Source organism: Amblyomma americanum, chromosome 2 (assembly GCF_052857255.1).
Source record: "Amblyomma americanum isolate KBUSLIRL-KWMA chromosome 2, ASM5285725v1, whole genome shotgun sequence".
Lineage (NCBI taxonomy): Eukaryota > Metazoa > Arthropoda > Arachnida > Ixodida > Ixodidae > Amblyomma > Amblyomma americanum.
Window position 1 is genome coordinate 143,182,175 of NC_135498.1, and position 25,047 is coordinate 143,207,221.

The 25,047-nt window shown below is 45.5% G+C and overlaps 2 protein-coding genes across 2 annotated transcripts in view; one reads left to right on the forward strand and one right to left on the reverse strand.

The window, feature by feature from the left end:
- LOC144121836 (signal peptide peptidase-like 2B) overlaps nucleotides 1–25,047 on the reverse strand; it is a 69,954-nt gene that overhangs the window by 8,671 nt on the left and 36,236 nt on the right. Inside the window, exons 11-13 of the mRNA XM_077655251.1 lie at nucleotides 24,189–24,345; nucleotides 22,627–22,704; nucleotides 20,959–21,113 (exon numbers count right to left, since the gene is read on the reverse strand). Coding sequence (XP_077511377.1) covers nucleotides 20,959–21,113; nucleotides 22,627–22,704; nucleotides 24,189–24,345 — 390 coding nt within the window. The remainder of the gene's footprint in view (nucleotides 1–20,958; nucleotides 21,114–22,626; nucleotides 22,705–24,188; nucleotides 24,346–25,047) is intronic.
- Nucleotides 1,165–3,591, forward strand: LOC144118910 (uncharacterized). Its single transcript, XM_077651688.1, has 3 exons — nucleotides 1,165–1,761; nucleotides 3,173–3,361; nucleotides 3,583–3,591. Exons 1-3 carry the CDS (start codon nucleotides 1,165–1,167, stop codon nucleotides 3,589–3,591), a joined length of 795 nt encoding a protein of 264 aa, XP_077507814.1.

Below are 25,047 nucleotides of genomic sequence, written 5' to 3' on the forward strand. Positions count from 1 at the left end.
CTCATGCACAAAACTTGAGAAACCTAGGAATAAATAGTTTACTTAGTTTTGTAATGAACACATTCCTTTACACCCAATGTTTCTTTTGAGTGAAGATGCAGTTGTTGACACGGCATGTGTTTTTAGCTTTTTAAGAGAAGCAGGTTTTCTCAGCAAACTCTAAATTTTTAACCACTGATTCACTTCATTTTTTTATGCACCTCAGCTGTATCAGATAGCAGCTTATCAGCCCGAGAACGGCGGGCCGCATCTTTCCCTCCCTCGTTCCCCTTCCCCTCTTTCGTTTCGTGGTCTTTAAAAAGGAAAGGAATAAACTGCCAAGGGCTTTTTTCTTCGTCGGCACAGCACCTTGCTGCAATGTGTGCCTATTCCCTTTAGACGTACGATACATGGTGTCAGAAGTGCCGAAGCCCCGCCGATATGGATATTGTCAAGCCTCCAGAGCCGCTACAGTTCTCCGGAAACCTACGAAGAAACTGGCACACGTTCAAGCAAAAACTGGAGCTTTTCTTCACGGCTACGCCCACTACACCGCCCAGATCGGAAGCCGCCAAGACGGCAATCCTTCTCAGCGCCGCGGGTGAAGAGGCTCTCGACGCCTATAACAACTTCTCCTTCGAAGCAGGTGAGAGCAAGGAAGACTACCAGACAGTGCTGCGCAAGTTTGAGGCGTACTGTGTGGATGAAGGAAACGAAGTTTACGAAAGACACGTTTTTCGCCTCCGCGTGCAGGATGAAGGAGAGCCTTTTGAGCAATATCTGCGGCAGTTAAAGAAACAGGCGAAGCTATGCAATTTCGGCACGCTCGAAGAATCTATGATAAGAGATCAGGTTGTTTTCGGCACTAACAATCCGAAGATAAGGGAGAAAATGCTACGAGAAAAGGACCTAACCTTACAGAAGGCGGAGCAGATGTGCAAAGCGGCCGAGGTCTCGGCGCGGCAAAATGCTGCTTGGTCGAATGACACCCTACAAGTAGACTACGCCCACAAACGGGAGCATGACCGGAAACCTTTTCGATGTCGACAATGCAACAGGGCTCATGCGCAAGGAGACTGCCCGGCGTATGGAAAGATATGTTATGCTTGCAAGAAGCCGAATCATTTTGCGGTATGCTGCAGGCGCCGCCAGAGCAGACAGGTAGATGAAGTAAAAGAAGATAAGATGGAGGACGGGTTCGATATTTTAGATATCGGAGTGTGCGGAATCAGCGACGGGGCCGGTGCAGACTGGACGGTCAGCGGAAACATACGCGTCAAAGAAATTAGATTCAAAGTTGACACAGGCTCACAAGCAAACATAGTTCCTGTAACTCTTTACCGTCGTTTGAAAAACACCGCGAGCCTCCAGAAAAGCACTGCAGTGCTGAAGGCGTACAACGGCAGTGCTATCAAGCATGTCGGAGTGGATAGAGAGATCCTTGTTCTCAACGGTGTGGCACACGTTGTGACCTTCTTCGTGGTCAAGAAGGGTCGGCAGGCCATACTAGGGCTGCAGACATGTCAGCAGTTTGGGCTAGTGCCGAAAGCTGTGGATTCGGTGGAATGGAATGAGACAGCACCGGAGAAAGCCTTTCCAGACTTGTTCCAGGGTACGGGGTGTGTTGGACGGCAGTACCGGATGGTCCTGCGGGCGGATGCTGTCCCAGTAGTGCATCCAGCACGAAGAGTACCTTTGGCCCTCCGGGACCCTCTTCGACAAGAACTGGAGCGCATGGAAAAGGCTGCCATTATCAAAAAGGTGGATGAGCCCACAGAATGGGTAAGCCCTTTGGTGATAGCGCGTAAGAAAGATGGAGCGCTTCGTGTCTGCATGGATCCAAGGGAAATCAACAAGAACATCAAACGCGAGCACTATCCAATGCCAACAAGGGAAGAGATTGAGGCAGAGCTGTCGGGTGCAAAGTTTTTTTCCCGGCTAGACGCAAATGCAGGTTTCTATCAAATCCCATTAGACGAAGCTACATCGCGGGTGTGTACTTTTGCGACACCATTTGGGCGTTACCGATTTTTGCGTCTTCCTTTGGGAATTTCATCAGCGAGCGAAGTTTTCCAGAAAACGCTAACTGAAATCTTCGAGGGACTGGAAGGCGTCCGCATATACATTGATGATATTCTAGTGTGGGGTGACAGTGAGAAGCAGCATAACGAGCGCCTCCATGCCGTGCTAACGCGGGCAGCACAGGCGGGCTTGACGTTTAACAGGCAGAAATGCGTGTTTGGGTTGAAAGAAATTGCGTTCTTGGGCGACGTAATAGGTGAGCAAGGCGTTCGTCCCGGTCGCAACTTAGTTGAAAGCGTCCTTTCGCTGCCGGCGCCGCAAGATAGGCATTCAGTGCGCAGAATGATGGGCGTTGTTAACTACTTTCGCAAGTACGTCCCGTCACATAGCCTCGCCTGTTTCTTTAACTGCCGCAGATATTGCTCAAAAGGCTCTCCTTCATCCTGCACGCGGAGGCGAAAAACATGTCTTTCGTAAACTTCGTTTCCTTCATCCACACAGTACGCCTCAAACTTGCGCAGCACTGTCTGGTAGTCTTCCTTGCTCTCACCTGCTTCGAAGGAGAAGTTGTTATAGGCGTCGAGAGCCTCTTCACCCGCGGCGCTGAGAAGGATTGCCGTCTTGGCGGCTTCCGATCTGGGCGGTGTAGTGGGCGTAGCCGTGAAGAAAAGCTCCAGTTTTTGCTTGAACGTGTGCCAGTTTCTTCGTAGGTGATAAGACAGTCTTACTGCGGACACTCTTAAAAGAAAACGTCATGTTTGAATGGACGGCGGCGCATCAGCGTGAATGGAGAGAAATTCGCGACGCACTGACAAACCCTCCATTACTCGCGCTTTTTGATGAAGCAAAGGAAACCAAGATCACTGCGGACGCTTCGGGGACTGGTTTGGGCGCTGCACTACTGCAGCGATATGGCAGTGACTGGCGACCAGTGTCGTACGCATCAAGGACCCTAACAGATAGCGAAACCCGCTATTCGCAAATTGAAAAGGAAACGCTTGTGGTAGTGTTCGCATGCGAAAAGTTCCATCATTTTGTTTATGGCCGCAGGGTACTGATCGAAACTGACCATAGGCCCTTGCTTGCAATTTCCCAAAAGAACATTGCAGACATACCTCCGCGATTGCAGCGTTTTTTTATTAGGCTGCTACAATATGATTATACGTTGCAGTTCGTTCCTGGCAAAGACTTGCTGCTGGCGGACATGTTGTCACGTGCACCAGCGCCAACGCAGGCGTCGAGTGCCTCATCGGAAGCAGACTGCGACATCCATGCCGTACAGGTCGTCTCCAGCATCGTAAGCACGCCAATGAAAGAGCGTCTGGAAAAGGAAATCAGGGATGACCCGTACTTAAGCGAGGTGAGACAGCGAATTTCACAAGGGGCTGCCATCGACGGTGAACTGAAGCCGTTTGCCAGAGAGCTGTCTGTGGTAGAAGGAATACTGCTCAAGGGCTCTAAAGTTGTCATACCTAAATCTATGAGAGCAGAAATTCTTCAGAGGATTCACGAGGGGCACCTTGGACTAAATAAATGCAAAGCCAGAGCGCGGAGATTCGTATTCTGGCCTGCGCTCAACAGTGCCATTGACGAGTTCGTGCGAGTGTGCAGTACTTGCCAAAAGTATGCGTACAACCAGCAGAGGGAATCCTTGCTCATGCAGCCCACCCCGGATAGGCCATGGTACCGCGTAGGAATTGACCTCTGCCAGTTTGGTGGAGCCGCTTATGTCGTAGTGTACGATGCCCACTCAAATTTCCCTGAAGTAGAGAAGCTAAGAGGCACAGCGGCAAAAGAGGTCATAGCCAAGATATCGGCCATTTTCTCACGGTACGGCATCCCGGTGCAAGTGTGGACTGACAACGGGCCCCAGTTTTCATCGCGAGAATTTCGTTTGTTTGCGCAGAAGTACGACTTCCAGCACATCACATCGAGTCCAGAATTCCCAAGGTCAAATGGGCTTGCGGAAAAGGGGGTTCAGATAATTAAGCGCATCCTTAAGAAGACGAATGAGTCACGCGGTGACTTTTGGTTGGGTCTCTTAGCCTATCGTTCTTCTCCCTTAGAAGATGGCCGCTCTCCGGGCGAACTGCTGCAAGGCCGACGCCTCCGCACTTCCCTGCCTGAATACAACGAGGATTCCAGTGTCCCAGTGCGAAAGCATTGCCAATCTTCGAGGGGAAAGGTACTGCCACCTCTCAAAGAGGGCAGTTCAGTTCGTGTGCACGGCGACAACTGGTCACGCACAGCAACAGTAATCGAGAAAGCAGCACCGAGGTCGTACGTGGTGAAGACTGAGAACCAGCGGCTCTTGAGGCGAAACAGGCAACACTTGCTGCACATTCCCGGAGGCGATGAAAGTATGCAGAGAGATCAGGACGTCGACAGCCTGGGAAAACAGTGTCTCAGCGACAAAGACCAGGATATCGACCGCCCGGGAGGACACGCACATACAGACCGACAAAACATGGTGCATCCGACGCACGCGGCTCAGGAGACAGGCCGGGACGTCGACATCTCGCAAGAACAATCTCCACGGCACAGACAGAACATCGAAGATCCAAAAGCAGCTACGCATGAAAACGATCTCACCTCGTCAGGTCCGCGGAAATCAACCAGGCAACGTGCGGAACCTCGACGACTTCACTATGACTGCAGTTTCCGCCAAATATAGTAGTTTGTCTTTTTGTTTTTTTTTGTTTTTTATACAGAAGAGAAGATGTATCAGATAGCAGCTTATCAGCCCGAGAACGGCGGGCCGCATCCACATTCTCATTTCTGAGAAGGCTGCGGTTTTGTTTTACTGGTTGGGAGGCTCAACATCCTTGCCAAACCAAGGATGCCTGCTGAGATTAACCCGACCTTCTTCAAAGCTCTTAATATTAGCCATTCATAAAATTTCTTTCTTCCTTCATCATTAGGTAATGCAAAAGAATGTTTTACGCCCTCTACACCACCGATAATTTTCCTTACCTTGAGTTTAGCGCATGATGGCCTGAGTTGCCTATGTGCCATAAAACACAACACAACACTGTATTTTACACTGCATTAAGGTGGGGTAGCTGGTTTGGAAGCATCATGAAATACACAGCACGATCCAAGACACACTGCATAAAAAGAGGAATGAAAGATGCCACATCGCACAAAGAAACAAGTTCTATTTAAGTGGCACTATAGGTAACAGAAAAAAAAGAGAGAACACAAACAAGCATGCTTTTGAAAGTGTATGCTAGATTAGGTTTTCTTCTGCTATATTTTGGCAGCAGATGCATATTTACACACAATTTCAATGAACTAAAATTTTGTGCCTTTCACCTCATCTGGTGAAATTAACCTTCTATACCTGCGATTAACACGTGACTAGGATGGACCAGATGTAAGTATACCAGTATATTTCGCCAAGTGCAGTCTGCAAGCAACTCAGGGGTACATACCTCCGCCGTCGCAAAACGACGCAAGCAAAAGCGGCAAAAGGCATCGCGTACCATGGTGGGCCACCGTAATAAGTGAAAGTTCCTTCCCGCGCTTACCGCAGTTGCGATAAGTTCCATCGCCGAATGCTACTTGATTATGGCCATGCAAGGCCGGACTGTTTCATTCAAACGAGAGAGCGGGGATTGTGCGGATACGACACGGCAAAGAGCAATAACTGGAAGGAGCCGAATGTCTCGCACGAACGCTTCCGACGTCTCCCGTACACGAACAACGGCCAGAAACCAAGCGCCACTCGCACGGGAGTCTCTTTAGGCCGGCTCCTTCGCGTGGTTTGAAACGCGCGCGCGGAGAAACGTAAACAAGAGCAGGGATAAAAATATACAAGAGCGCGCCAGGACAATACGGCGCCGAGCGCGTTTCCGGCTACAAAAAATGTCACGTGATGGCCTCTCCTCTAATTTTTCCTTCCTCCATGGGAAATGTGGACTGGAAATTCATATGTAATCTCTATCCCCCCCCCCCCCCCCCCCCCGCCCTCCCTTTCGTACTTCGGCAACAAAAGCAACAGCGAACTACTCTGCAGTAGACAATTAGACTTTATGAAGGATGGAACTGGAATTCCTACTCTTCGCACATCTCCTGTTACGAAATTCGAGTCAGACATCGGAACTCAGTTCGTAACCTGGCCATGACAGCTGTTAGCTGTCGAAGTGGTAGCCATCTTCCTGACAAGACCAAAACTACCTGGATGGATGGATGAATGGATACGGCTGAACCCTTTGCATCGGGCGGTGGCTCAAGCCACCTTGCCATGTCTTGTGAAATTTTACTCCTGTCTTGCTTTTAGCCACCAATCAGATAACCTTCGCTTGGTTACTTCTAACCTCTTAAAATCCACTTTCCCTTCACTATCCCTAAACCCGAATGCCTTGGGTAAGTCAGCCCCGCTGCTTTCCACTGTAGGGAGAAGCCCTTTACAGAAAAGTATCAAGTGTTCAGCCGTTTCCTCCTCCTCTCCGCACGCAATGTACAAAGTGTCTATCTCCTGGTGCCTGCGTCTTAGTCCGCAAAACTCCAGTCCTGGCCTCAAGCAACAAAGAGCTTCCCCTACAATTATTATAGATGTTTTCTTTGACAATTTCCTGTTTAAAGGTCCGGTATGTTCCCAGTGCAGATTTCATCAGCATCCCTGTTCTCCACAGAGCTCTCTCTGTTTCATTAACCTTTTTTTAACCGATAATTGCTGATTTGCCCCCTTACTGCTGTCCAGATATTTGCTTGTCAATTTTCTAGTTCGCTTTCTCCATTTCGTGTCAACATTCTTTATATACAGGTATCTGAAAACTTTCCTAGCCCACTGCTTCTCCTCCATCTTTCTCAATCGTTCCTCAAATGCTATCTTACTGCTAGCCTCTCTGCTCTCGAAAGACGCCCATCCCATATCACCCTGTACCCCCCGATTTGGTTTATTGACATGTGCTCCCAAAGCTAACCTCCCTACTCCCCGTTGTTTAATTTCCAGCCTTGCTTGAACATCTGGCCTCATACACAGGACCGCATTACCGAAGGTCAGGCTAGGGACCATCACCCCTTTCCAGATCCCTCTTACCACCTCATACCTATTGTAATTCCACAGTGCCCTATTTTTCATGACAGCTGCATTCCTACTAGCTTTATTCATTACATATTTTTCATGCTCTGTCAGATACGCAGCACTGTTATTTATCCACACCCCAAGATACTTGTACTCATTCACTACATTTAGCACGAACTCCTGTATTCTATGCTCGCCGCCCTCTTCATTAGATATCATGACTGCAGATTTTTCCTTACTATACTTGAAGCCTAATCTATCTCCCTCTATACTGCATATGTCTAACAACTTCTGCAGGTCTTCCTTGTTGTCAGCCATTATCACTATATCGTCCGCGTATATTAGTCCCGGTAATGTCTGTTTAATCAATTCCCCTTGCTTGAAAAAAGATAGGTTGAAGCCTAGTCCGCTCCCCTCTAGCTTGGTCTCCAACCCTTGCAGGTGCAACATGACCAACAAAGGGGACAGAGGACATCCTTGTCTAAGCCCCCGCTGTATCTCTACAGGCCCTGATACATTTTTCCTCATTTTATGAGCACTCTGTTACCTCTATATATATCTTTTAAAAGATTAATTACTCCATTTTCCACATCCAATGTGCCCAGTATGTCCCACAAATGCTCCTGAGTAACGTTGTCATAGGCTCCCCTAATATCCAGAAATGCTAGCCATAAGGGCCTATGTTCCTTTTCCGCAATTTCTATACACTGTGTCAATGAAAATAGATTGTCCTCCAACCTCCTTTGTTTCCGGAACCCATTCTGTAGTTCCCCTAACACCCCCTCGTTCTCCACCCAAGCCTGCGGTCTCCTTTATAATCTGCATCACCACCATCACGACCTTGCGCTAAAGTCCCTCGATAAAGAGAAAGTACCGCCACGCTTTGTACTTTGCCGCCGCCGCATCACCTCCTCTCCTCACCTCCTCGCCACCTACTCGGATTCAGATCTCCGCGCGGGCACCCTCTGCGCGACAACGCGCGCAGACGCGCGGCGCGTTCCGCTTCGCGCTAATTGGTCACTCTGGCTGTCCCTCGGGTCGCCATGGTTACACGCGCGCTTTTTGCATTCTTTGTGAAGCTTTTCGTTCTTCGCGCGCCTTTTTTCACCCACTCAAGCAAAGGAGACCTTGCGCACGTTGTTTTTCTTTGCGGCGCGCTCGCCAAATGCCACAGTGTTGCGCATATAACTGTTCAAACCGGCCTGAGGATGGCTATGCAGTTTTCATGGTACCTCAAGGAAAGCGGGATCGCTTGAAGACGAAGCAATGGCTTCATTATATCGGCAGAAAAAACTTCGTGCCGACAAGAAGCAGCGTTGTGTGCGAGGTAAGGCACCTCTCTCACTTTCCCGCTTTTCCCAAGTTTACTAGACGAGGTGTAATCCATGCAGAAATATTCTTTTAGTAAATTTACGGAAGGAGTGTTCCTTAATCTGGAATCACGAGATATGAGCTGAAGTAGCCAGTGAACTACGTTCGGGTATTGTATAATCACCTTAATTAGGTACAACGAAAGGAGGGAGCAGTCTACGATTCCAAGGTGGAAGCATGGGGATGTTTTGTTTGTAATGTTTATAGTAGTTTACATTGAGCTGAATCAGTCTTGTAATGATTTGATTGAGAAAGAAATTAAAGTAAAGCGGAAGAAAAAACAACGGGCCGATGGCGCCATCCCGCCATCGGCCCGTTGTCTTTCTTTCCGCTTTACTTTAATTTCTTTCTCAATCAAATCATTACAAGACTGATTCAGCTCAATGTAAACTACTATAAACATTACAAACAAAACATCCCCATGCGTCCACCTTGGAATCGTAGACTGCTCGCTCCTTTCGTTGTATAATAACGAGCCCCTAATTATCCTTTCAATTTTCTGCTTAACATCTTAATTAGGTGTCATTTATTCGTATTTATTTAGATCGCTTTATATATATCTTCGTTTTGAATTATTTCATTTCGTGAAATCAGTTTGCGATGACTGATTTCAAATTAAATACATCATAAATTGTTATTTTTATTGGTTTCTTGTAATTTTTCGTTCAGCCGTGGCATCTCGCGTCTTACCCTTAGATATTTCTTAACAGCTTTTATTTCGGCGCGAATACGGAGTTCTAGCTGCGATGGGCTCTCAGTACCTTTCGGAATATTACAGGGATGGTTATGCGAATAAATAGTTGGTATTGCTGTTTAACTATATAAATTTTTAGCCGCGTCATTTGACGGAAATTGATTCATCCTTCATGAGAGACCTAATCTTCGCTTTTCATTCTAGGCACATTTCAGTGACGATCAGTTTGAACCACTCATATTGCAAAAATATGGGAAAAAGAAGCTGAAGCCAAATGCGGTTCCGAAGCTTTTCTCGCACAGACCTGCTGTAAAACCAAGGAAACCGCCCCGACTAAGAATTGACCCTCGGGAAAACAGAAGTGAGTGATAATTGGTGGTTTTTTTCTTTCTTTGTCCATTTATTCGTATCAGTTCTGTCACTTAGCGATGTAGCTCATCGCCTTATTTTTTTTTTCTGCAGCAAGTGTAAACAGTGCGGGTTTGCCTGATTCCTGCAATGTCTCCAGAGCAGAGTCTGGCTCTTCTTCGAATGAAAAACTCTGTAAGCGATGTTCTTTGTGATGGCGCATGAATTTAGTGTGTGGTCATGCGTTCTTACAACCAATGTTCATTAGCAGCAGATGGAGGGAGCTCCGAGCTATCTGAGGCGCGCCATGAACCTGATTTAACCAATGGTAAACGTCAATTTTTCATTTTTTTTTTTGAGCGCGTGATATGAAGGAAATGATTTTTCGTGCAGTCTCTTGTACCTCCGCTTTGCTGCCCGCTACATTCCATGCCTCGATACCCGCCACAAATCCCATTGAAGTCTTTTGTAAGTCGTACCCGTTTTAATTGCGTCTGAATTTCGTACATTCCTGCAATAATTTTACTTCTCAATTCTCGCTGCTACCTGATGCGGCGCGGAAATAACGTTTGGCGAAATGTATTAGCAATCCTTACTATTCATAAACCACCTCTCTCTGATCTTTCATGCAGCGCCTTCAGCCAGGACATCCTTGCCCGCTGCATGCAGTGTCGCAGCAATAGGGCCTGTTCCATCTTCGAGGGATCGCTTTTGTAAGCATCTTTTTTTATTTCCTGCTGAATTTGGCTCCGATAGTCAGTTTCTACATTAGTTTCATACCTCTCTCAGCCCCATCTAAAGAGTGCCTTGAGCTACCAAATGCGCGCCATGAACCAGATTTAACCAATGGTGAGTTAGGTTTTAATATTTTTCTTGTATCAGATAATAGTGTGATTTTTCATGCAGCACTCGGTACCCCAGCAGCAGTCTCCGCAGACTTCAGTGAGTCAGCAGTAAAGTTCACCGCTACAAGTGAATCCTGCTGTAAGCGGCTACTTTCGTACTCATACTTCAATATAGCCCGTAGTACATGTTCAGAACATTATGTTTATTTTTTTTTTGTACAGCCCCATCCGAAGTACATCAAGAGGTACCATACACGCCCCACGAGCCGAGTTCAGTGAATGGTAAATGCTGCTTTTTGCTGCCTTCGTACCCATACTTCAATATAGCCCGTAGTACATGTTCAGAACATTATGTTTATTTTTTTTTTGTACAGCCCCATCCGAAGTACATCAAGAGGTACCATACACGCCCCACGAGCCGAGTTCAGTGAATGGTAAATGCTGCTTTTTGCTGCCTTCGTACCCATACTTCAATATAGCCCGTAGTACATGTTCAGAACATTATGTTTTTTTTTTACAGCCCCATCCGAAGTACATCAAGAGGTACCATGCACGCCCCACGAGCAGAGTTCAGTGAATGGTAAATGCTGCTTTTTGTTCATTATAGTGTAGCTTGTAACATACAGCAATTTAGAATACATTGTGCTGCCATGCGACTTCTACTACTATACTAATATACGCCAAAGAAAGCAGAGCTTTCGCGCCTCATTAGAAACCCTGAATGTTGTTTCTTAGACTTTCGTGAGTGTAGGACTTAAATTTCAGTTTTTGAAATCCGCTTTCTTTTTTAGCATCCCAGCAAGCACTCCTGGAACGCATATCAGATTTGGAACGCGCCCAAAAGGATGCTAACAGAAAACTACAAATTGCTAAAAGGAGATACCTGAAGTGCGAAGCGGAGAAGGAGCAGCTACAGAAGAAAATCAAGCACCTCTTCAATGATGATCAAATGTCCTCAATGGAGCGGTTGTCCAGTAATAGTTCACGGTGGGAAGCTGACACTCTGGTGAAGTCGCTGAGACTACGGCTTGCATGCGGGACGCGAGGCTACAATCTGCTCCGAGATTATGGTTACCCACTGCCTTCTGAGCGCACACTGCAAAGACACATCGAGCATGCGAAGTTTCGACCTGGAATTCTAACTGATATTTTGGAACCGTTAAAGATGAAGGTAACTGTGAATTTTTTGCTAACAGAGCTTTTTGTCGATTTTTCTACAGTACGATCTCATTTTCCTGAATTGCTCTCTAAGTATGGGTGTAGCTATTCCCGCCTTTTTACTGTCCCATCGTTTTCTCTGTCCGTATTTTTTTCAATCTTAGCATTACTAGTGCGTATCAACCTTTAGCCGTTATTAATGTTGATTTGTATTCTGCAGGTCAATCTCATGAAGCCGGAGGAGCGCCATGCTGTTATTATGCTTGACGAAATGCAAATCGCGTCAGGTCTTGTGTATGATCATACGGTTCGCGAAGTCGTGGGTGCACCCACACTGCCGTTATCCGATGGATCGTTACCTGATGATTGCTTAGCTACACACGGTTTGGTATTCATGATAGGTGGTTTATCAACTAGATGGAAGCAAACAATAGGATATCATCTAACTGGGAACTCCATTCATGCTGCAAGCTTGAAACGTGAATTAGTTGATTTGATTGCCCAATGCGAGTCTATCGGACTCAGCATTCATGTCGTGGTGTCTGATATGGGCAGTTCGAATCAGGCACTTTGGAAACTTTTCGGAATTATTTCAGGAAAGCACAGCAGGGCGCGGACTAGCTGTCGTCATCCATGTGACGCGCAGAGAAAGCTTTGGTTCATGGCCGATGTACCTCACTTGTTAAAAAATCTTAGAAATCATTTGACTAAAGGGCACCTCATCTACCTTCCCGAAGAAGTTGTGCAAAAACATAACTTGCCAACTAATGTCGTGAATTTTGAGTTCATTAAAGCACTTGTAAGGCACGATGAAACGGATGATATAAAACTTGCCCCGCACCTAAATGCTTCCTGTCTTGATCCAAGCCACTACGATAAAATGAAGGTAGGCCCAGCTTTTTCCATTTTCCATAATGACACAGCTTCAGGCTTGCGCTTGCTTCAAGACAGAGGAAAAATTCCGAGAAACGCTCTTACTACTGCATGGTTTATCGAAACCGTGTTCAGGTGGTTTCGCCTGATCACGTCACGGACAACAAAGCTAGCTTTTAGCCACGCAGTTCAAGAGGAGTATGACTCCAGTGTAGCATTTTTGGAAATGATAATCGAGCTCTTCTCTAAAATTCAAATTGGACGTGAAAAAAATGCTGTCTGGAAGCCTGTACAATCGGGAATTATACTAGCGACAATAACAGCACTAGAAGTACAAGACGTCCTTCTCACAACGTACAACTTTCATTATGTGTTCCTGAGCAGGTTAGGCCAGGATGGGCTTGAAAACTTTTTCTCTACATTACGCGCCAAAAACCCCATCCCGAGACTATATGAGTTTAAATGTAGCTTAAGGAACGCAACACTAGGTCAATTTTTGAAGCCTAGCAAATCAGGAAGCTACTCCGAGGAGGAAGGTTATTTACTATTACATTTACGCGACACAAGTGAAGCAAGAAGCGACACAGATGCTATTCAAGCGCCCGATGATATTCTTGACCTGAGCCCTGAAATAGAGCAGTCATTAACGTACCTAGCAGGCTACGTTGCTTCAAAACTTGTGAAGCGAGTACAGTGTGAGAATTGCTATAATTCTCTGATTGAACGAGACAGCTCTACGACGCTGATAGAGCTCAAAAACTTTTCAAAGCACCAGCAGTCTTTGACCACTCCATCGCAAGGGGTGATTGAAGTGATAAAAATAGCAGAGAACTACTTCCGCACTAATAAGGAAAAGCTAATCCGTAATTCTGTACATGAGTCGGAGGTGCAAAAAGCCATTACCCAAAGCGTAACTTCGCAGACATGCTTTCCTTCTTGCCATAACTTACTTGAAGACATTGTTAAAATATTCGGCAAACTGCGGATGGAAATTTTAGTGAAAAGTGAAGCGGCTAAAAGATCTTCTATTGAGAGTTCCAAATGTGCCAGTAAAAGCATTGGCATGCGCGTTGCTGTTTCAAGCATTAAATGATGTGTAGACGCTTCATTGCTTGCGAAGCAAAGGACCTTTATGTGATACTTTTAAAACAAATATCTTTCATAAGCAGCAAGCCACTGCCTGGGATAAATTTTAAAATTTTACAGCCACTGTGTAGTTAATATCTAACGTGAGGATTTCGCTTTTTATGTCGAAATAAATTTTGTTCACAACAGAAAAGACTTTTTTTATTTCAATCCGCTTTCAATTTACTGTAACATAAAACTGAAGGGGCTCAATGGTAAAGTGCACCAAGAAAAAAAAACTTCAGAACATCCACAAAGGGTGAAGGAGAGACAATAAACGTTAAAGAAAACTGCGTTCCGTGCGTTGAACTTCCTTTTACTGGAGAGTTTCGGCTCCAAATAATGTACTGGCCCTTGCACCACGTAGCATCGGCTTCATTACATGTCTGGAAATCGTAAGCAGTTCATGCTTGGTACCGCGTTGGTCATTTTTCAGCCGCACTAAAACCGATTCATTCATAGCGTGATATTGCTTTTGTACAATTGTGCTTGCTTTTTGTGTTGTGTTTTGAACTGTCAGTTTTGTAAGTTTTTTTAAGTCCATCACTTCTGCGCCGCACATCTCACTGCATGCACCTGCGTTCATATCAGGAAACTAAACACATCGTCTTGCACAGCACTTACAACTAATTTATTGTACGCCGCCATAAACACTAGCAAACCGTTAGATGTCTTGCACTGATAAGCTTAATACGCATTAACTTATGCCTGGAGCACTACTTAGTTGATTACACGCCGCAAAACATCACATCTCCTTTCAGAGACGGTTTTCGTAAATGACACCCGCAGAAGAATGTTCTCTTCTGGGAAATATTTAGAAATTAAGTGCCTTAAAAAAAGAAAAAAATCCACAGAATTTTTTCTCAGCATTCTAATCGCTTGGGTAACCGTTTATGAGAATTACTTTCACTACCGAAGCTGTAAACGGTGCTTAAAAAGCACGCCAGCGTTCAAAGGCGCGGCTGGCCGGCGGGCGCTTGGGTGAAAAAGAGTGCCGTGTGCAGCGCGGGCGGCTGGCGGGCGAGGAGAAACGAGGAGGAATGCGCCGCGAAGGAGGAGAGTGTCGCTACTTTCAAAACATCAAGGGGCTTTACCTTGCGCGCGAGGCTCCTGCCATCTGTAGAGCGCGCAACGTACCACGAGCCAAACTGTGAGTCCGCTCGCCGGTAGGTAGTGCTGACAATAATTCTTCTTTGGAGCATAGTTAGATATTCTTCGTCGAGACTATTTGTTCATCGTACTAGTGCAATTTGTGTTGTTCAGTGTTAGTGTGTTCCTTTAATGCCGTTTTCAATCAGGTGTTGTTTTATCGGTTGTGAAATGCAGCGATTACATGTAAAACTTGTGAACGCGTCGTGATGAAGTTAGCGCATGTATTCAGCGAGGGACAGAAAAAAGGAGAAACAACAGAAAAAAAAGACGAGACATACAAGAAGGTGAGCGCCGTCTATTCCTCTCCTTCCTCCAGTCCCTCGCCTAGCATTCGCGCTTACTTCTACACAAGATGCAACACCAACAAGCCAGGCAGGATGACCCCCACATTGCATAGTATAATATAGCGGTGTTGAAACGAAACTTTATATAAGCTTGTTGGGAACTTGAAGTACTCGAGATACCTGATAATTTTTTTCTCGTCAGTGACATTTCAACAGGTGATTAATAAATGTGGCGTAACAAACAAATAAGCCTTTGTCTCGCAAAAAGTGCTCTACCTTTATGGCCAAAAAGTCATGTATCGTAAGAGGTGGCGAAGTTCACTATTGCGACTTTACAAATATACACGCGCTGACGAAAGTTTTGTCGCACTGTAGCCTTTTTTTCTTTAAGTATGGCCATCATCATCACTAGCCTACGTCAAGTGCAAGTCATACCCCTCATGTATCTCTGCAATGAATCCATCCCTGTGCCAGCTGCGGCCACCTTAATCATGCAAACTTCTTAATCACATCCGTCCAGCTGCCTGTATGCCGTCTTCTGCTGCTCTTGCTATCTTTAGAAATCCATCCCGTTACCTTGAGGGACCATTGGTTATCTTGTCTTCGCATTACATGTACTGCCTATGCCTCTTTCTTCTTGGTTCAACTGGGACACCAATAACTCGTTTGCACCCTGACCAATTATGCTCTCTTGTTGCCTATAAATATGGCACCTACCATTTTCTTTTTTGTAACTGGTTGCGCTGTACGCGACTTAATTTCAAACCATTCTGTTGCCCCTTTAGTTTCCGCCCGAAAGGCGAATACTGACATGATTCAGCTGTTACATACTTTCTCCTTGGTGGATACTGATAAGCTGTTATTTATGACCAAAACTTACCGGCCGAAATTACTGCACCGCATTCTTATTCTGCTAACTCTCGTCGCACGGATCAACGCTCAGTATACCCGCCTTAAATGTAAGTCTTCCTCGACAACTTCCAAAGCTTTGTGGCCTATCGTGGACTTTGTGCCCTCCCCAGACTATTGAACATTACTCTAGATTTTTTTGAATTCAATTCAATTCAATTTATTTTCTTTCCATGGAAAGGGGGAGCTGAGGCAAAAGGCTGACTTGCCTGACAAAGGCCTCAGCACCCATATACAGTAGGCAATGCAGTGGCAAAAAAAGAAACACAAAAAAATCTTATTTATAGCATAAGTTCGAAAAAAAAAGAGAGCACGCATATGCAGGTTGTAACACACTAATGGAAAAAAAAATTTGCAACACACACTTTTCTACATGAAGTTCAGAGAACAAGCAACACAACCAAGATTTACTCATCAGAATACATGACAATTAAACAAAGGATTTACAGGATGAGCACAGTAAGTGTACGGAAATCTCGAGTGAAATATTATGAAATATGAATGTTACTACTTATTAAGTAATGTTTATGGTTCTTATTGGACCACGAAGTTGACGAATTGAAGTCAAGAGGTGGCGGTAAATTATTTATGGCTGTAGGAACTTGATAGCGTAGTGTCTGTTTACCGTAATTGGATTGGATTTTAGGAACCAGCTTTCTTTTCGTTCTGAAGTGGTATTTTGTGGAAGAATTGTCAGGAATGGAAACGTATAGTCGGTTTTTGTGAATATGTTGAAATAGTCGGAAGTATATCTGATCTGCCTTCAGTATGCTGTGTTTGATGAACAGTGGCATTGATCGGAGGTTTTGTGGTCGGTCGTGATACCCTTCAATTGCTCTCAGGGCTTTCTTTTGCATCGTAATTAATTTTTCGTAATTGCCGGAAGCTGTAGTTAACCAGACGAGGATGCAATAACAGATTTTGGAGTAAAACAGTGCATAATACATTGATATCTTTAGCCACGTAGGTATGATGCCAGCCAGTCGCTAAAGGCAGCCAACTGTTCTGCCCAGACTGGAAGCAAGTTTCAAAATACGTGTATTCCAAGTCAGTGTCTCACTAAACCAAACACTGAGAAATTTGTGACTGGAAACTCTTTCAATCGTAGTGTTAGAATAATAAATATTAAGCAGATGTCGTTCTATAGTGTTAATAGACCTGAAAATTATGTAGTGCGTCTTCGAAAGATTTAATGACAGTCGTTTTTCCTGCAGCCATGAGTGAAGGTTATTTAAGTATGCATTTGCCTTGCCTTCAAGCGTGCACAGAGGTGTATCACTGAAAAAAAAAAATGTTTGTGTCATCAGCATACATTACCATGTCTATTGAATCTGTTATATTACATATATCAATAATGTAAGTTATAAATAGGAGCGAGCCTAAGATTGAGCCCTGTGGCACACCTTGTGTGATGGGGAGCTTCCCTGAATTTTGTGAGTTAATGTGGACATACTGAAAACAGTTATCTAATTAACTAGAAAACAGGGCTGAAGAAATTCCACGCACACCGTAAGAATTTAATTTATGGAGGAGAATAGTATGATGAACGCACTCAAAAGATTTTCTAAAGTCTGAAAACAAACCAAGCGTTTATTTTCTCGCCTCAATGTTTTAAATGATTGTCTTTAATTGTTAGCAGCGCTTTTTCTGTAAACTTGTTCTTCAAAACCCCGTACTGAGAATTATTTATGATGTTTTATTTGGCGACGAAATTTTGTAGCCTGCGGTTAATGGCGCCTTCAAATATTTTAGACATAATTGGCAGAACAGAAAAGGGTCTGTAATTAGTTACTTCGTTTCTGTCACCACCTTTGCAAATCGGACAAACTCTGGCAACCTTCAGGGCGTCCGGAAATACACCGGTTGTGAACATGAGATTTATGATATGAGCTAGAACTTCTGATACGAACGTGGACACATACTTTAAGGGGACAGGCTTTATGTCATCGTATCCAGCTGATACGTTGTTTTTAATGTTATATGGTGACCTCGTTAGGCGTCGTTGGGGTAAGCGTTAACGAATTCGGTATGGGCGTGATGAGGTTTTGATATGTGGTATAATGGTCAGACTAATCAACAATAGAATCGGCTATATTCACAAAAAACTCATTCATAGCTGTTGCTAAGTCAAAACCAGTAAGTTTTCCATCGGGCGTGACTATTTCATCGATATTACACGGCACCGTATTATCAAGTAAGTAGCCGAGTTCTCTCCAGACTTTCCTGTAATTATCGCGTATTTTGGAGAAACGCTGAACATATTAATTGCTTTTGGTGTATTTAAGGTCGGTGTTTAGCTTGTTCTGAAAGCCTTGAATTCATTAAACAGTGTTATATCACGGGTTTATACAAATTCGTGATAAATTTTATTTTTCTTGCGGATACGTTCATAGAAGGATATGGTCATCCAGGGTTTCCTAAATTTCCTGGGACTTTTTTTTCATGCAGAGAATGGCTTCATTGTAGCATTTTAGAAAGCCTTGATAAATACAGCATAAGCCCTATTTGCATCCCGAATTTCGTATATATCGTCCCAGCATTGATTGTCAATTAGTGCTTTAGTTTTGGATAGTATGACGTCATGAATTTCTCTACATCTGTAACGGACTCTATTAGTAGAAGGTGCGTTTCGTTTAAGAGGGATAAAACAGAATACGGGTAAATGATCGTTAATATCATTACTGAGTACACCAGACGAAGGTCCTGAAGACATCTGGCTAGTAATACAAACATCCAATAATGTGGCTGTCTGTAGTCAGCCTGGTAGGCAGAGTTATGTGGTTACAGAATGCCTAGGAAAAAACAACATTGTTGAATTCACGGGTGCTCCAGTCGTCGCAGAGTAAGTCGATGTTCACATCGCCCATGACCACAAACGGAAGTTTCGCGGAAATAAGGTGTTCAAGCAAACTTTCTAAAAATTGGAAATAATTTGACTTTTTCCCGGCGGGGGGCCTATATACGACAACAACTATAACATTACATAAAATCACAGACAAAGATTCAGCATCAGGGGTTACTACCGAAAAGTCGTCTAATACTGTATGTGGATAACAATATTTCACATAAATTGCCGAACCACCACCACGTCCATGATGTCTTGTTATGCCATTACATTTATACCCATTAATATGAGCATATTCTTCCTGAGTGGACAGCCATGTTTCTGTGAACAAAATGACATCAAACTTTATTTTTAACGATGACAGCAATGCATCAATATGATCACCTTTGTGACGCATGCTTTGAATGTTCAGATGCATAGCCGAAAATAGATTAGAGCTTGTTCAAAACCGAGAGTTAAATTTATCGCAGTCGTAATGAGCACATGCTCCCGAAGGATCCATCGCAAAACTTTAACAGCAAATAAAAGTAGATAAACAGGATTTGATTTAGGTGATCTTCACTAAGTCGTCGCGGTCAGTGATCCTCAAGACATCAGTTGTTTCGTTTTGCCTGGCAAAAATTTTTCCTCCTCGAGTCCGAACAAACTTCCATTTAGCTTCCTTCTTCCGCGTGATAGCGTTTGTTGGCCGGTGTTAGATGCTTGTTCACGTAGATAGTACTAGTCCCCGTGTGCCCGATTGTCTCGTTGGACAGCTTCGGTTTTCGTGCTTTGGGGAGAAAAACATTTCGCTTATCTCGGCGAAGGAAGCGAACGATAATATTCTGCTCGTCAGACTTTTTGGGTGGGAACCTTGTGGCATGTGTCAATGTCTTCGTCAGTCACTGCTCTTCAATGACCTCGCCAATTTTCACTGGCTCAAGTGGGTTCTCGGCATGTTGCACACCCTTTATTTCCAGGTTGTTTATGCTGCTATACTGCGCTTACTATTCCACTTACTGCGTGAGGCGTTTGTTATCATTTCTTAGTTCATTACACTTCAGCGCCTCACTCAGTTCCCGCCTCAGCGCTTTCACCTCAGTACTGATCTTTATTGTTTCATCGCATGTGTCACTGCAGTACTTCACGCCTTCCTTGATGGAACGCAGTTCCGCTCTCATTTCGCGTTTGAAATCATCAAGAGTCTTTTCAATTGAGTTTGGCATGATTAGTAAAGTTGGCAAGTGAAAAAGCAACCGAAAATACACCTTTCTGCACTGCCTGTCTAGGTCCGCGATCATGCTTTGAAATTCGTCCCTTGGGTTTCTTAGCAAGGCATTGGCATCACCTAATCGGAGATTACCAAGGTATTTTCTATTAACTTATATGCCCCCCCCCCCCAACAGCTCTCTCCAAATTACTTCCCTGAATAGCACCTATATACACGGGGTGAATTGTACCCGAAAGATCGTTTCTACCTGCCTGAAACCTTTCCTTATTGCGATTTTACCACTTACTCTAAGGAAGACCACGGCCGCTGTGCAGCCGCTACCAATTACCAGTGTTTACCGACACCTTCACAGATGTCTATTCCGGTGGCAGTGGTAGTTGAATTAATGGCAGTTGTCTCAGATCGCAGTTGAGTTAATGATTGGTTGCGAGAGGGAGCACGGAAACAGCAACCTGGGTCGCACAAGCAGCACTGGTGGCAGCACCTGCCATCGCAGGGCAGTAGCGCACCTCTTAACCGCTGCTCCACTGCGCCGGGAATTTTATGAGGACTCCCAGGGATCTATGAAAGTTAAGTAAAGGAGGAGCAATTGCGCATATATGGGCATTACTCCTCCTGCTCTCCTACTTTCAGCGCGAGGTAGCGATTGTGGCTCAGCTTGAGCCAGTGGGCAGGCCCGTGCTCTTTCCTTTTCATTCTTCCTGTCAACAGCAGCAGCAGCACATATCGCTTCATACCTTTAAGACGGAGCTTAAGTGTCTCCTACACTATTTTCTTGAGTAAACAGATGCAAAATGCACTGTTTTCAAAAAGGTCTACGTTTTTGACACTGAGAAGGAGCTCTCCGCTATGGACTTCCTCGTCATCCATTGCGTATAATAATCTATGAAATGTCACTTTACCACAGAAGCGACCACTAACAGTTAAAGGTACTTATTCCCTTCAACTAAAATTTTCCCATTCTACGGCTCGCATATGAACTCTTCGGCTCGCATTTCATTCGTATACGATAGTGCGTGCTACTGAGAAGTATATATATGGGAGACTTTACGTTCAAGCTTGATGCGTGCTTTCAGAACGGTGCGTGCAACAGGCGCATAGATGGCATCCTCACCCGCAGGCCGTTCCAGATGGCGAACAGGTGTCCCTTGTACCAAGCGGTGAGCACAGTCGGCAGGATGGTGCACGGCACCAGGTAGAGGAGCGCTGGCTGAGCGATGCGCATCAGCTGCAGCGCCATGAACGTCAGCAACATGCCCACGCCGTACGCTGCGGTCATGGCGCAGCAAAAAAGGATGCCCACATGCAGTCGCGACTCAATTGCTGCCGCCACTAATGTTTGTATCGAGCATCAGAAGGGTGAGAACTACACATCGTTTGCGTGCGGTGACCTTTTACTGCCGCATGCAGCAATCTGGAGCTCTCGATTGTCGCAGCTTGCTCCCCGAGGCCACCTTGATATTGATTACTGAGCAGTGCAAACGCTTATCTGGCTGAAATACCGGAAACATTTTAAAGCGAAAGCTTTACTGGCCTAGCGGCGCCGATTTCTCCGTGGGCTGCAGTTTGCCCTTGAACGTCCTTGCTGTGCTGCTGCCTTAGCGGCGCATCACGTGACTTCGCCGAGCCGAGTCTTCGCCGTCGCTGCGCCGGTGTCCACATCCGCGGAGCGGCTACTGCCTGACCACGTGATCTAGCCGAACAGACGCCGCTTGGCATAGGTAACGTTGAGTGCGTTCCACACACTGGATAGGCAGGGCGCCTACCCTGCCACCCTTGGAGGTGGCAGTTAACGGTTGATCGCGAGATGTTGGCCACCCAATGAACGCTGCGGCCTTTTGCTGCAGTGTCGTGTGTCTGTCACAATGCTCTCAGCGCTAATGCATGCTGCCCACATATCTCTCTCACCACCACCTCGTACCTCAAAGCGCAATTGAGGCGTCCACTGACCTAGGAAGCCAGTTAAGCGCCCTTCCTTTCTTAGAAATCATCGGCGTCTAGAGCGTTGTCAACGCCAATGAACAAAATGAACGCCCACTGCTTTCACTCTGTATTTCCTGGATTAGATGAGCGAATCACATTGATTTTTTTTTGTCATTGAGAGATACGTAATTCAGATGGTACCGGTGAGTCAGTTACAATTCAATGAAGGGTCGAATGAAGCGGGATAAAATTCACCACATTTCTGTGTGCAACATAAAATCTATTGTGTAACGAAATAATGGTAGATATGCTGCAGAGTGTTGCCACGAGGACGCCAAGGCTGTAGAGAGGTGACGAGTGTGTTTAGTAACAGTTGCATGCATCCGCACACTCTGCGCCATTAGGACAGTAGCTTTCCCTTGCGAATCGACGGTTTCGAGCACTGCCGTGGCTGCTATGCTGTAGTGAACTGAAAGAACGCAACTCCTGTAACGTTAAAAGGGCAATTGGCGGTAAAGAAACAGAACTACATTTCACAAATCCTCGAGTTTTTCTGCAGCATCTCATGTTCTCATGCTTCGTGTTCACAATTTGGCGGAAGAAAAACTGCCAACTTTAAAGCAGCAAATTAACTCGGCGGGAAGGTTGGGAAAATGACGTTACGTTCTGTCGGATTACTGGATTAATGCCTCTGTCTTACGCGGCAGCGAGGTCGAGTGAGGCGCGTTTTTGGACTCAAATCGCTTCCATTTTGGTAAGAATTTCCTGAAAAAGCAAGCTGCGCTTGGGTGGATGCCAATGAGTAATTACTCCCTCTTTATAAGCAAAGAAAATAAGGAAACCTAGCGCTTTCACTCACAAGTGCAGGAAATGTAGAAGTAAAACCGCCTTCCGAGGGAGAGCAGGTCGAAGGCGTGACAGTAGGACAGAAGGAGCCCTGCATAGATGTGGCATGACGTGGCCGGTGAAACAGATTAGCAAAACAAACACGTCTCTGGCTGCGCCACTAGGTATTGCAGGCTTGAAAGAAATGCAAGGAAAATAGCGGGGGCAAATGGCAATTTGATACATTCGAAGGAGGAAGTTGAAGAGGATCCGGAAGGCTCCCTTCATGACCCCTAAAGTAACCAGGGATAGGATGGGACCCAGTGTAAATGAAATGGGTAGCCATGGAAATAGAGAAGGGAACGGGCACAGCGAGATTTTTGTCCCAATGATTCGAATATAATTTAGCTCCTTTTCACGTCTGCGAGAAGAGTAAGCACCCAGTCATCGTTGAACTGTGTGGCTTCAGGCCACAAGCGCATTCCCGCATCCGCGCCACTTCGAACGTTTGTCGCGGCTTCGACCATCAAGGCAGACTATCCTGGTCGGGGTAGCGACCTTAGGCTATGCCAGGTTTGTAATTTGGCCTTCAACAACCCTACTGGCATTCATTCGTCGCTAAATAGTGACTGCGTTGACGAGAAAATCACAATTGATGTCTCCGAGTCTTCTTTCCATTTCCACCAAAGCGAAACATATGTTGAGGCACCTTTTCGCCGTGACTTCTAATAAGCCGTCACCTCACAGAAAAATTACAGATAATAGCGATCGAAGAAAACAGCCGAAATGAAAGCCACCACGGCTTCACGGGTGCGGACTGTGGCGGACACAACGGGAGCGACACTTCACATTCACTTATGTCAACCTTGCCGCGCTGCTTTTCAAATTGAGCGGTGCTTCTCGGCCCCGCCGGAATAGTGTCGTTCAGGGCAGTGATGAGGCAGTTTTTCCCGGCGAAAAAACACGTGACAAGGTGCAGTTACATAAAATTTAATAGAATTGTCGCAAGGTTTCGCTACCGCCTTTTATGCAATCTTGTGTCTAAGGCAAGCTTTTCCCTAAGGAAAACATGACGGATTTGGAATTCTGGGACGTAACATTTTACTACATCTATAGCTTGTACTCCATTTTAGTGTCCCTTTATCTGTACGTGTTCAGAGGCGGTGCGGGGGCCGCTACTACTACCACTGACGCTTTTTGCCCCAAAGGAGGACGAAAAGTCTGAAAGCCGTGACAAATGTCAGGAGGTGCGGGTCATTCGCTATCCGTACACGAACATGCAACCTGTGCCTTCAGTTACTTGAGCGAAAAGGGGGAACCTTAATATGCGCCGCCTGTACAGCTCCAGCACAGTCTTATGTAAAAACCTCTGCCGCAATAACTCCTCTCTTGCTCTCGCTCCATTGTCTTGATTTCCATGGTAAGGTGCACAGTCAGAAACAGATAAGCTTTAAGTGGTTAATGTTCTGAGCGTCACTTATCCAGAAGAAAAATGGCGCATGCATAGAACATGTTGATTTGAATACAAGTTCGACTATAGTACTCTGTTCTCTTTTCTCGAAGCGCAATTTGGGAGTGGGCGTGACGGCTTCTCACCGGGGGCCAGGATGTCCCCGAGGCCGAGGATGGAGTACTTGCGCTTGAAGCACGCATAGTATTTGCCCTTGACGAGCCTCGGGAAGCGCACCACCATGGGCAGGCCCTCCTGGAGGCTGCCACCCTTTGCCACCTCCACCATCACGCTCTCGCGGCTCTGCGGGTGCCGGAGAAGAATTGATTTACTAACGGAATGATTGAACGGTTAACTGATTCATGCATTAGGCGATTTATTTGGTCGTTTGGGTCAACAGTTTCCCTGTGTCACTGCACATCCATGAATACAGGACGTCATGTACGACAGCAAAAAGCGGATAGTATGTACAGAAGCGCGAGTACAAAAATTAAAAAGTGTATACATTTCCCAGAAAGATCCGCCGCGGTATCTCAGTGGTTATGGCGCTCCGCTGCTGACCCGAAAGACGTGGTTTCGATCCCGGCTGCGGCGGTCACATTTCGATAGGAGGGAAATGCGAGAGGCCCGTGCACTGTATGATCTCAATCCACGTTAAAGAACACCCGGTGGTCGAAATTTCCTGAGCCCTCCACTACGGCGTCCCTCATAACCTGAGTTGTTTTGGGACGTTAAATTCCCACAAACCAAAACAAACATTTCCCATGGTGTAAACGCTGTGTTTTTTCTGTTAAGGCGCTGACTGCAAATTGCTTTTATGTCATTAGTAAGACGATGAAACTAGAGTGAAATAAGCAGAGGTGGGTAACCGAAGAAGTGGTTTAAAAATGTATTGGTTGACGACGGTCCTGTGTGAATGCGCATGAATGACAGGGTTTATGCAGGCAGGAAACTTGCATGAAATGAGGTGACAGTGCCTGAAAAACAATGGCAGCAAAAAAAAAA